Source organism: Trichosurus vulpecula, chromosome 3 (genome assembly GCF_011100635.1).
Source record: "Trichosurus vulpecula isolate mTriVul1 chromosome 3, mTriVul1.pri, whole genome shotgun sequence".
Taxonomy (NCBI): Eukaryota; Metazoa; Chordata; class Mammalia; order Diprotodontia; family Phalangeridae; genus Trichosurus; species Trichosurus vulpecula.
In genome coordinates this window covers 130556999-130570768 of record NC_050575.1, presented here as the reverse complement: position 1 = coordinate 130570768, position 13770 = coordinate 130556999, and the positions used below count along the sequence as shown (strand labels likewise).

Sequence of the window (13770 nt, the reverse complement as noted above, 5' to 3'; positions counted from 1 at the left end):
GTTGCTTAAGAGATGGTTGCTGGCTAAGGTGGTTTCTCAGCTCTTTTGGCCTTTTTGTTGTGGCAACTTTTAAATTCATTACATTTTTGCAGGAAGTGACCATGGTTACTATTACTATCTTTACCCTTTTCCACTCCCCATTTTTTTTAATGTCAGTTGCTTCTTTGTATAAGTCAAGAGGAAACTGTTGCAAATGTTCAAAGTGTCTCCTTCTCACTATTGTCCTTTCTTCTAATTGAATATTGATTTTGACCTTTGCTCTAACTAGTCAATGGTCTGCCTGCATACAGACAGCTCTTTGTGGTATAACTATTAAATCAGTAACTAGTTGTCTTCTGTCTGTTAAAATAAAGTTAATTTCTTCTTTGTGTGTGTGGTGTTATTCAATATTCACCACGTCTAGCATCTTCTGACTCTCTTCTGCCAGAAGATATTCATTATATACAACTGTGAAGCTTTAATGTCATCTATAAGCCTTTAGCCTCTTGCTTCTCACACTTAAGCCATATTTTCTTTTAAAATATTTATTGATTCACATTGTGTTTTATTGATGCTTTTTGTTTTTTATGTCACTGATACATTTTAATTATATGTCACCTCCAATAGAGATCTCCCTTGTAAAAAAAGAAAAAGAATTGTAATATTTCCCAACATATTGTTCATCTTATGCCCATGTTCAAACTCAGTCAATGAACATTTTATTAAGTGCCTACCATGTACTGGGAATACTGGGGATACAAAAAGAGTCAAAAGATAGTCCCTGCCCTCAAGGAATACACAATCTAATGGAGGAGACAACAACCAAACCAGTAAGTACAAACATATTTATAAGATAAATAGAAAATAGTTAAAAGTGGGAAGGCCCTCCTTTTTCCAACTTATTTATTTGTATATTTGTTTTTTAACATTATTTTTAACTTTCTTTTTTGAATTTTGAGTTTCAAAATCTCTTCCTCCCCCCAGCCCCTCTCCCATCCATTGAGAAGGTAAGCAATGTGATATCCATTATATATGTGAAGTCAAGCAAAACATATTTCTATATTAGCCTAGTTGCCACAAAAAAGCAAAAAAAAAATAAAGTGAAAAGAATATGTTTCAATCTCCACTCAGAGTTCATCACCTCTCTTTCTGGAGGTGGATTGCATTTTTCATCATGAGTCCTTTGGAATGATATCAATCAGAGTAGCTAAGTCTTTCACAGTTGATCATCATTATAATGTTGTTGTTACCATGCACGGTGTTCTCCTGTTTTTGCTTACTTCACTTTGTATCAGTTCATATAAGTTTTCTGAGTTTTTTTTCTGAAAAGAAAGCACTGAAATTAAGAGGGCTTGGGGAAGGCTTCCTGTAGAAGGTGGGATTTTAGTTGTAACTTTAAAAATTCAGGGAAGCCAGGAGATAGAGATGAGGAGGGAGAGCATTCCAGGCATGGGAGACAGCCAGAGAAAATGCCTGGAACTGAGATGGATTGTCTTGTTCATGGAACATTAAGTAAGTCAGTGTCACTGGATCAAAGCAGAAATGACAAGGAGTAAGATGCAAGAAGACTAGAAAGATACATATGTGTGTGGGAAGGAGGGTTGGTTAAGAAAGGCTTTGAATGCCAAGCAGAGGCTTTTGTATTTGATCCTGGAGGTGATAAGGAACCATTGGAGTTTATTGAGTAGGGAAGGGGATTGGTATCATCAGAACTACACTTTAGAAAAATCACTTTGGCAGCTGAATTGAGGATGGATTACAGTGGGGAATGTCTGGTGGCAGCCAGACTCACCAGCACACTATTACAATAATCCCAGTGTGAGATTATGAGGACTTGCACCAGAGTAGTGGCAGTCTCTGAAGAGAGAAAGGAGCATATTCAAGAGATGCAACAAAGGTGAAGTCAATGGGCTTGGCAATAGATTGAATATGGGGGAGGGGTGAGAGATATGAGGGGTTGAGGATAACACCTAACTTACAAGCCTGAGGGACTAGAAGGATGTTATTGTCCTTGATGGCAATAGGGAAGTCTGGAAGGGAGAAAGGTTTAGTGGAAAAGGTAATGAATTTCCTTTAGGACATGCTGAGTTTAAGAGGTCTGCTGGACATCCAGTTTGAGATGTCTGGCAGGCAGCTGGAGATGCAATACTGAAGGTCAACAGAGATGTTTCTTGCTGCCTTTGGGTACCTAGTGAAGCCACCTTTGCCAACTCCTTTTGTGTCTCCAAGGAAAACATGTTACATTCAGCTGTATCTTCTGTCTTCTGGCTTCATTTACCATGAGAATTCCAATATTGATGTGGCTCAGTTCTTTCATCAATATGTAAATTTGTGGAACATTGGACAAGGATCTCACATCTAGATGATCCATAATAAGCCAGCAATTGCAGACAGTATAAAAACCTTTGTGATTATTAATATCCTTTGCTCCATTTTCGGACCTTCTACCACTATTATTGAGGAAGCAGAAAGCGGCTACACAGAGACATTTAAAAGCTTTTCTTTGTTTCATGGTTTGCCATAAAATGTCAGTTTCAGTCTGGCTCCAGGTCCATATTATACTCTTCAGTATAGTAGAACCTTTCAGAGCTTAGGGCCCATTGGCATAGTCTTCAATAACTCATCATCACCTCCTCTCTACCACAAAGGATCAGAATAGGACTTTGTGAAGGAATCATAATATGAAAATAATGCCACGCCTTATAATTAGAGTATATATTATTATATTAAAGTTAGAGGTCATCCAAAGGGTAATGGAGAGGCATGCGGTGGGCATGAGTAGTAGACTGCCACAAATTGTTAACAAAGAAGTGTACAGAAATGGTGTAACAATATCACCAAAAAGAATTATAAAACGAAAAGGACGCAGTCACGTGATGCAGCAAGAGCATGGGATGTCAATCACGCAATGCCAAGAGATCTAAAGGAAGAACCCACCTACCCCAAGTTTGTCAGATGGATCCTTATGTGGATTTATGGGAGGATGTGAATAAAAGTTAGAGAGGATGGCAGTCAATGTGATCCAATAGAAAGAGCCCTGAACTTGAAGGACCCAAGTTTGAATTCCACTTCTGTCACTTATGACTTGAATAAATCACTTCACGTCTCCGGTTCTTGGGTCTTCATCTGAAAATGCAGGGATTAGATGCCATGACCTCTAAGGCCCCTTCGAGCTCTATCTCCATGATCCTGTAAAGCGTGCATTACTGGGAAGCAAATCTATCAAGGCAGACGATAACGCGCCATTTCAATACTAGTTGACATATATGCAGGGCAGCATATTTTCCACACATACGCTGATTTGATCCTCAAAACTCTCCTATAAGGACTATGGATTTTATTACCCCCTTTTTATAGAAGAAATTGAGGTCGAAAAAGGTTGATTTATCCATGGTCACATGGCAAATAAGTGGCAGAGCTAAAATTTGAACCCAGGTCTCTGGTAAATCCAAGCCCAGTGGTCTCACTAATTCCATGCTACATCTCTGGGTCTCAGTTTCTTTATCTATAAAATGGCAACTTATCTCACATGATAATTGTGAGGAAATTTTTTTCTTAAATTGTAAAGGGCTATAGAAATGGGAGTGTTTGTTAATTGAGGGGATTCCCAAACTTGGCAAGGGCTGAGATTAGCTGTCTATGCTTCTCAGGGAAGAGAACAGTCATCTTAATTCCCAGGAACAGGGTCATGATTGAGTCCACCTGGGGAGGAGAAGGGAATCACAGGGAATCGCAGAGTGACTTGCCCAAGATCACAAGGTCCTCTGACTTCAGATCCAGTGATCAGTCCGTGACATGCCAGATGATAGAAAGCTGGCCAACAGAGGAGCTGAAGAAAGATAGAAAACTTCATAGCCAGGTTAAAAGTACTCTCAAATTGACATTAAAATATCATTCTGGACCACCACCTGGTTCACTTTGCCTCCCCAAGCTCTATGTGTTATTAGTAGCTTGCTGCTCAATTAAAGCAGTAGCTCACATGTATGTGTATATATATATATATGTGTGTGTGTGTGTGTGTGTGTGCATATATATATTTATATATATATATATATACATATATATATAATGTCCCAAAAGTCTTAGTGCAATTTTAAGGGTTTTTTAATAGCACTAAGACTTTTGGGACACCTTAAAGCATACAGAGAGCTTTAATTTATCTCATTTCACCTTCACAGCAATACTGTGAGGTCAGGAGTACAAGTATTATTGCCCACACTTTAAGCGTGGGGAAACAGGCTCAGAGATGTGCAGCTGACTTGCCCACTCTGGGTAAATGGTAGGACCAGGTCTCCTGCTTCAGAGAATTTAGAACTAAGAGTCTTTAGAAAACATCTATTACAGCCACCTCTTGTTTACAGAAGACGAAACTGGGGCCCAGGGAGTCTGAACAACATACCGAAGGGTCACAAAGGGGGCAAAGCTGGAATTCAAAGCCAGGCCCTTTGGCTTCAGACCCCGTGTTCTTGATGCTGCAATCTCCTCTGACACTGGCCCCACTCTGGTCCAGGCCCTCATCTCACTACTGACTCCACTTTACAGATGAGGAAATTGTGCTTCTAACAGGTGCAGTGAAGCCCGTGATTCACACTGTGAGTCTGAGGCAAAGACAAGGTTTGAACTGAGGTCTTGGTGACTCACGGACTGTGAGGTGGCCCAGCGGATGGAGCGCTGGGTCCGGAGTCAGGGAGACTTTTCTTCCTGAGTTCAAATCTAGCCTCAGACACTCCCTAGCTGTGTGACCCTGCTTGCCTCAGTTTCCTCATCTGTAAAATGCATTGGAGAAGAAAATGGCAAACCACTCCAGGATCTTTACCAATAAAACTTCCAAATGGGGCCATGATGAGTCAGACACGACTGAACAACAACCTAGTAACTCTAGCTCTTTCCACTCCAGGAGGCTACTTCTTATGCAGCTGCTATCATCCCCATTGCACAGATGAGGCCTATGCACACGCACCTGTTCTTAATCTAATTGTACATTTCCCAGGTGTTTATGGCACTTAATCTAATGGTGCTCAGGTGTGCATGTGTCCCTAGGTAGCCAGCTGCCTGACTATTTGTTTTTATTAGCTCATGAGTACCAGAATCATCATCTCCACAGCCCACCTTCCCCCACATCCCACCTCCCACAAAATTTGCAACAAAATCACAGAATCTCAAATTTGGAAGGAACTTGAGAGTGACAAAGCCACAGCTTAACTGTGAATCTCTGTACAGTTGCCACAGGAGCGGACAGATATCCCGCCTGCACCGATAGACCTCAAGCGGTGGGGAATTCATTCTCTCTCAAAGTAGCCCAATTCCACCCCTAAACATCTCTTCTTATTAGTGTAACAGGAATTGCTCCCACTATGGAGCCTAGGAACGTCATTGAGTATCTTGAAGAGAAGCAGAGTTTACATCTCTAACCTCTTCTCCCCCAAGCCTATTTTCTGCCATGAAGGGAAGCAGGAGATTGGGGCCAGAAGTTTGGTTCCTTTGCTGTCCTCAGAGAGAGGAATACTGGGCTAGAATTACATCTTTCTGCTTCCTTAAATATTTTTTGTCTGGGGAATATAGTTTCCAGGTTCAAGCTAACTTCTGACTGCTGTTTTATTAACGGGGGGGGGGGGGAGCAGGGAGGAGAGGACTCCAAGCTTTATATGCAAGGCTTATTTCCCTTCCTACCAAATGAATACAATGAACACATGAAGCAGAGAGCAAAAACCAAAAAACCATTTATCCAGATCATAGCTAAACAATAACCAGAGAAAACATGAGACTACATACTAGACATTACAGAGTGAAGCTATTCTTCTCGCTTCAAGAGAGAAGGTAGAAGGTAGACGAGGTCAACCCCACTTCAGGTTGCTGAAGGGAGAAGAATAGTCTGGGAAGAAGTTACCATGAGAGGAGCTGGCAGTTTCCGTCATGTCTCCATCCCCAGATTGCTACGCTAGGGACATCAGGGAACTTCTTCTTGGGTGAGATCTAAGGCTTTTTCTCTAAGTTGAGTTGCTAACCCATTCCCAATGGGAGAGCACCTTTACTCTCTATCGTTTCTTATGTGCTCCTATTTATACTTTCTCTGATTTCTGTTTTGTTATTGAATGGGGTATATGGAGTTTCTTTGCTAATTGCTATGGATGTTCATTGTGGAACTGGTATTTATTTGGTGGGAAGGGAGAAAATCCCTGGATATAAAGCTTGGGGTCCTGCGGCCCTCGATTAGGGAACAGCAATCATAAGTTTGATTGAACCTGAAAACCATTTTCCCTAGATAAATAACATTTAAGGAAGCAGATAGATCTAATTCTAGCCCAGTACCACTTCTCTCTGAAGAGACCAGGGTGGCCAAGCTTCTAGGCCCACTCTGGCTTGTCTTCCTGGTGGGAATTAAAGTCTCCCTTGGAGAAGAGTGAGAGGAGAAGCTAGAGATGCCTATTCCGTCTTCTTTTGAGCTACTGAACAATACCCCCATGCTACGTGTGGGGGACAGCCCTTAGAACATTAGGAAGGCTTTTCTTACATCGAGTTGAGGTCTACCTCACCACAACTTTCTTGAGCTTCCCTCTAGGACCAAGCAGACCAAAGCTAAGCCCTCCTGTGCAGCTACGTGGTTCAGTAAATTGATCACTGGGCCTGGAGTCAGGAAGGCCTAAGTTCAAATTTAGACTCAGACACTTACTAGCCGTGTAACTGGGTAATTTGCTCAACCCATCTGCCTCAGTTTTCTTAGCTGTAAAATGAATATATGAAATGCTATTATTAGCACCTCCCTCCTAGGGTTGTTGTGAGGAGCAAATGAGGTGATCTTTCTAAAGTATTTAACATCGGCTGGCACCTAATAAGTGCTTAATAAATGGTTCTTCCTCACTTCCCATCTTCCAATATTGGAAGATAATAATCATGTCTACATTGTGCTCTTCTACAGGTTAAATATAGCCCATTCTTGTAGGATCTGGTCTCCTGTCCATCTCTCTCCCATGTCCCCTCCTCCAGCCTGGTGCCCCACCTCTGGATACATTCCAGGTTGTTTAGTGTCCCTCCTAAATTATGAAATCCCAAACTGAGCACAATATTTTGAATCTGGTATGGTCGAGGAAAAGGAGAGCAGGCTAGCACCCCTCCTTAGTCTGGATATTGCTTCTATTAATGTAATGCAACCTAAAGTCTTAATTAACCTTTTTGGTGGTCACATCCTACTGCTGGCTCTGATGTATTTACCTTGCCATTTCTAGAGCTTTTGTAACTATTGAAAAAATTGAATTTAGCTCTTCCTCCCCCAGCTCCCAACATGAACTTTTACTTCGGACTTTTTAAACCAAGTATAAGACTTTACATTGATCCCTAAGGGATTTCATTTTGTTAGCTTCAACCCATTGGTCCAGCTTGTTGAGATTTTTTTGTATCCCAATTGTTATCCAACACATTATTAGCTACCTTTTCCTGTGAGCCTATGCCCAGACGATGCTTGAGCTATCTTTCCTATTACGGAGAACACGTAGCAGAGCTGGGTGAATGGTAGGATTTTCAGGGTTGGAGTGCAATCTGGTCCCAGATCAGGAGGGATTCAGCTTGTGAGAGTGAGTAGGATCAAAGTCAGAACAGGATATGAGGGTTTGAGTTGCATCATGGTGGAGCTGGGAGTTGGAGACGGAGGAAACAATCAACTGGAAGTTCACATATTCCCTGGGGAAATGCATCATTTGCATAGAAAGGAAAATATTTTTAAAGCAACCAGTCATCTTTTGTTTGAGTAGTGTCAACTTGAAGGTGGAATCAGAGAGTTGTGTGGAAGCATCATAAACACTTTATGTATGCGTTGTCTCCTGAAACTATAGAATGTAAGATCCTTTCAGGCAGGGAGTGTTTCTTTTTTTTTCGCATCCCCAGGATCTAGCATAATGCCTGGCAAAGAAGAGGTACTTGACATTTGATTGAGGGATTGGACAATATGATAAAATTGTGTAACTCCTGTTTCCACATGCATTTTTTTTAAATGCTGCCAGTGATATCTTCCTGTAAAGCTTCATCATGGTAATGGAGAGGGCCATAAATTTTCAAAGACAATATCTAGCAAGGGAGGCAAACTCTGGAAAAAGCTTGCCCAAGCTGGAAAGGCTTTGGGAAAAGATTTTTAGATATGTATATATAGTATATATGTATATATACATATATGGCTAGCTAGATATCCTATAGGTATAGATATCTTCCTGCCTTCTCTCCCTCCCTACTTCCTTTTTTCCCATTCTTTTCATTTTTTTCCCCATAAAACACTCTACCATCTTTTTTCTATTTGATTTGTTAGGGGTGGGGTGTGTGTGTGTGTGTGTGTGTGTGTGTGTGTGTGTGTGTGTGTAAAACTCATATGAAGACTAGCCTACTCAAGGGAAAAGGAGATTCTCTCCAGAAGATTGGTTACCAGCTGGCTTTTTTTTTCTTTAGCTACAGTACCATATGAAGACCTGTTCTCCAAGGTAGAGAGAGGATATGATTGGCAGAGGGAGTAACTATGCTGATAGATTCATGGATTGTTTAGAGTCCTTTTATGAAATATCTTGACATAGGAATTGGTTATGTGCCCAGATAAGGAAAAGCTGGCCCATGAGCTAATTGGACCATGCAAATACCAATGAAGCCATTGTAGAGATTTTTACAGGCAGGTCACAAGCCCACATTAGGAAAATAGTTCATAGAATAATCTATTTTATAAAGTTTACTCTTACAGAATAACTGCCTAGAGATTAATGGTAACAAAGGTTCTTCATCTGGCTTTGCCTAGATACACTAACTAAAATAGTCAAACAGTTATATTTATCATAGACAATTTACTGCAACTGATTAACATTAATCTGATTTCCTGTGAGTCAATTTCCTTGAGATATAGTAACTAGGCCAATTACCTGTTATTGACCTCTCTTCTATTATAAAGATTTAGAAGTCAGCAACAGATATGTATATATGAGTTCTAAACATTTTAAAAGAAATATAATTTAAAACCTAATTAGTTTCTAGTTGATTTTATATTTCATAAGATTTAATAAAGCCAGATAAAAAGAAAATATGTAGAGCTTTGTTCATAGTGGTCTTTTTTAAAAAAATGACACCAAATACTTATCCTTTTTAGATTTTTATGCTTGACACTGCCTGCTCTTAAACAGTCTATCATCACTGGACTGACCACACTGGAGAGACAAAACTGACAGAACCGTGCTTAACTCTTTAATACTAAAGGCAAGCTTGGTGTATCGGTAAGCTTATTGGTCCAGGAGTCAGGACACCCAACTCCTACTTTTGACTCTATCAATAATCAGTAAGCCATTGAACCTTTCCCTGACTCAGTTTCTTTATTTATACAAGGAGGTGATTAGACCAGATCAATTGCTAAACTCTACTAGTCTATGATATTCTGTATATACTTATTTAGGTATTTGTTACATCCCTCATCAGAACATAAGCTCTTTTTGAGGTAAGCATCGCCTCATCCATCATATTTGTATACCCAGCACCTGGAATAATGCTGGGCACAGGGTAGGCCCTTAATTAAACTCATTGATTAATAATTTCAAAGTTCCTTATGGGTAAGAATCTGCCAATTACTCTTTGTATTTAAAAAAGATACAGAATCCCCATCAGGACAACTCTTGCCCATGTTTTGCCATTGACAGTAATTTCAGCTGATGGTTTTGAATTGAACAGTAAGAAATTATAGTAACATTTGTTCATGAAAGCAAAAAGTTTATTCATGTTTGAAACTACATATAACTACCACAAGGAAGACTTTTTCAATCCAGGGTGTAATCCAGTTAGAAAGTAACACGAAACGTTTTTTAATACATTAGAATCACTGCCACAAATTATTTCCATGACTCAATCAGGTTCAGAATCGCATACGATACAAAAGAGAAAAAGGATAGGGGGCCCCGTTACACAGGGTGAAATATACAGTACTGAATACTGAAATCTGTATGCATCACAATTTTTTTTTTGCGTGGATTAGTAACAAGATGAAGAACATTCAAAATGTTTCTCAGTATTTACAACAGTTTCACTGATTCCATGTTAAATTAAGACCCAATGTTTTCACTTTAGGTTTTTTTTTTTAAGTTGCAAATGCAACTCCAATTTTGTTTTTTGTTTTGGTGTGTGTGTGTGTGTGTGTGTGTGTGTGTGTGTGTGTGTAAAGATTACAATGTACATTACATTTCATGAAGGGAAACAAAGAGTTAATTACAAGATGCAAAAAGATAAGAAAGACAAACTACAGCGTGAGTATTGTTCAGAGGTAGTAAGTGAGCACTCTAAGCTACAGAACATGTTGAAATTCTATTGGTTTGTATGAGTTCGCATGAGGTAATAAAGCTGTGTTTTGATTGGTGAGATGTATAAATACTCTTTTGCTACACTATATACAACACTCCATATAACGGTGCCTTTTTGTTGCCAAGAGGAAGTAGCAAATCTTGACAAGTCAGTGTGCAGCGCCCGGCTCATACTGTAAAACCCCCAGATCTCAGCTTTCACAAAACTAAGCAGCAACCTCTTAGAACAATCTACATCCATGATTAAATTACAGAGGAGACTCTGGGCACTGATGCTTTCAGAGAGAGAAAAGATGCTACCAGTCTCTGATCAAATTATAAAGGAAGAGATCACAACAAAAATGTGACGAGGAAAAATTCTGAAACACGACCATCGTTTACTGCAATAACCGAACAGTCTCTTTATTCCAGCTTTCTAAGAAATATGAAAAGATGAAACATGGTAGAACTCCTGTGATTCAGTTCGGTTTTCTGATGGGAATATGCCCGAAGGTAAATTTCAGTGAGGTGTATGTATCTCTGTGTCTGCTCCCACTATTGAGGTTAAACTTATATTGAATTTTTACCCTTAAGGTCAAGTAATTGGCAACTGTGAAACCATTCATGTGAAAACAATTGATAATAAATTAGAATAAAATAGCTACAGGGCTGTGAACAATGCTAAGTCTTGGCCTAATTGGATAAAGTGCTTTTTAATATTGTGTATTTTTAAGTATAAATACAAATGATTATGAATCCTTAAAAAACATGTTTCCCAAGTTCTCTAATAAGACAAGGTTTTACAGTAAAGCTGTAGATGCTACCAAAAACAAAAACAAAAAAACAACTCTTTCCTTTTCCTCCTATTGCTCTGAATGCACTTATCAAAGCAGATCAGCTCAGGGAAAAAGTGTTGCTAGGAGATTAGTTAGAGGTATCAGAGTGCACACTTCCTGGGCCTTCAGTAGGGGACGTCACAGAAGATGGAGTTGTTGCGTCTTGCCAGCCTCCATTAGCCTGGAATGGAAACAAAGGTTCAGCTCATGTGCATTTACATATTAATTTTGTCCCTATCACTACCCAACACCCTGCCAAGTTGGAAGCTTATACATTTAGAACTGGAAGGGACCTTAACGATAGCTCACGAAGGCCCTGTGGTACACTGGAGTGGGAGGTCACGAGGCTTAGAGTGAAGAGATCTGGCTTCAGACCCTGCCATGGGCGAGTTCATTTTACCTCTCCTCTCAGGCTCTATCCTCCCCCCCTCCCCCCGCCCCCCACCATAAAATGTGAGTTATCATACTTGCCCTGCTTCTGCCTCACGAGGCTGTTGGGAGGAAAGTATATCATAAAGCCCTATTGACATGTTAGCTGTTATCATAGAGTAACACCCTGATTTTATGAATGAGGGTCCTGGATTCGAGACATGAAGTGATGAGTCTAATGTCCCACAATAAGTAGTAAGGTCTGACCCTGAGACCTGTGACTCAGATCTAGTGTTTGTCTCAAAGACACCAGTATCTAACATCAGTTGATTTAGTAACAGGTATTTTCTGAAGCATTTGCCGGCAGGCTTTGTAGAATGTGGAAATATGTTGAGACTAAACGTACACAAAATATAGCCATTCCACCAAGTGATGACTTGATGATAAACTAGCAAGTTGGAGAAGGGACTCAGCCATACAACTGATGGCAGAAATCCACCAGCTGCCAATTGTTGGTGGCTGGATTGTTGTTCAAAATAAAGTAATTCTCAAAGAAATCTAAGAAGGAGTAGTGAGGAAAGCAAGCTCGTGGTATTGCAAGACAAGCAAGATTTAGTTTGGAGACAGCCGGTAGCTCAATGGATAGAACAGGACAGGATGACCTGAATTCAAATCTGGTCTCAGACACTTACAGCTAGCATGGCCCTGGGCAGGTCATTTAACCTTTGCCTGCTTTCGTTTCCTCATCTGTAAAACGGAGATAAGAGCACCAACCTCGCCAGGTTGTTGTGAGCGTAAAATGAGATAATACTTGTAAAGCATTTGACAAACCTCAAAGTGCCATGTAAATTATTATTATTGTTACTATGTGGCCTGTGCTCAAAGCTTACTGCCTGGGTGACCTTGGGTGAGTCATTTTATCTCAATAGGCCTCAGTTTCCTCATCTGCAAAATGGTTCAGATGACCTCTAAGGCCCCTCCCTGCTCTTGTGGAAAAAAAAAAAAAGCACTAAACTTGGAGTTAGAAGATCCAGATTCACAGCCCAGTTCTTCTACTTGCTAGCAGAGTGACCTTAGTTAAGTCACATTTACCTTCTAAGGCCTCATTTTCTAATGCAATAAAAGGGGGACAATTATACGTACTTCCTAGGCTACATGTGAAGCTCACATGAGTTTGTGACATATCAAGAGCTTTGTAAACTGTAAAACACTATAAAAATGTGAGCTCTTAAGGAGAGCTTTAGCCCAGACAACATTTGAACAAAGCTCTGAGCCCTAGGAAGCCTAAACTTCAAGCCTAATTCCCCTTCCTATAGAAAAAGTTCAGCAACCTTTCTGGGCATGTCTGACAGCCACCCGCTATAACCTCTTGTGAATGTAGGCCAGAATTTCCCTCCAAATTGGATCCTCTAGAATAAAAATGCATGAACTGTGGAGGAACACACACCATTCAGATCTGTTTTCCAATTATCTATAAATGTAGCTCCCATGCTGGATGTTACTACATGTCTCCACACGCCGCTGGCCCTTCCTGCATCCAACCTGCATCAGCAATAACAGTGCTCAGAAACAAATTTGCCTTATGTCTTGGCCTATAGAGGCAATTGCTGAAATCAATGTCTGATCAAATTTCTGCTGTGGCAGACAGCTTGTCGCTACATATTTTTATGTCAGTCAAGAAGAGGGAGGTGCTGGGCTTATGAGTTGGGGAACACTGAGTGGAAGTGACGGGGCAGCCCTTTCTAGAAAGACAAGGGTGAGCCAGGCAGACTCCAAATGCTCAGGGCACAGACTAGCCTTTGCAACAACACTGCCCCCAGAACACAGGCTTGCCAATGCACCAAAGGTTAGTAGGTACTAATACACTATAGATGTGGCTTGCTACCAAAACACCCCCCCTGCTCCAAATTCCAGTTTGCATATATTTAAAAAAAAGATGCATTCTCAAAAACTCAACCTATCTAGAAGCTGATGAATTTGCCAAAGTTTTTGACCATACTTGGGTCTAGATTGTACTGTTTTCATATTATATTTTGTACAGAAACTCTTTTCCTACATGGCATGGTATAGCAGATTTGAAGTCAGAAAACCTGGGTTTGAATAGCAGCTGACCCTTCTTAAATGTGTGCTCATAAGCAATTCACTTCTCTGGGACTCAGTTTTTTTAATCTCCAACATGGGGATAACAGAGCCCTTAACTGGCTCCTTCACGGGATTGTACTGCAGAAATAGGAATGCTATTGTTTTCTTTCCTTCAGGAATCATTATTCTAAGGAGTTTTCTGTCTTTTGATTAACTAT

General features: G+C 40.3%; 1 protein-coding gene across 1 annotated transcript in view; it reads right to left on the bottom strand.

Annotated features, from left to right (window-relative positions):
* Nucleotides 1-9687: 9687 nt before the first annotated feature.
* Nucleotides 9688-13770, bottom strand: part of PBX3 (PBX homeobox 3) — a 301106-nt gene continuing 297023 nt past the window's right edge. Inside the window, exon 9 of the mRNA XM_036752374.1 lies at nt 9688-11282. Within this exon, the coding sequence (XP_036608269.1) occupies nt 11190-11282 (93 nt within the window). The 3' untranslated portion in view covers nt 9688-11189. The remainder of the gene's footprint in view (nt 11283-13770) is intronic.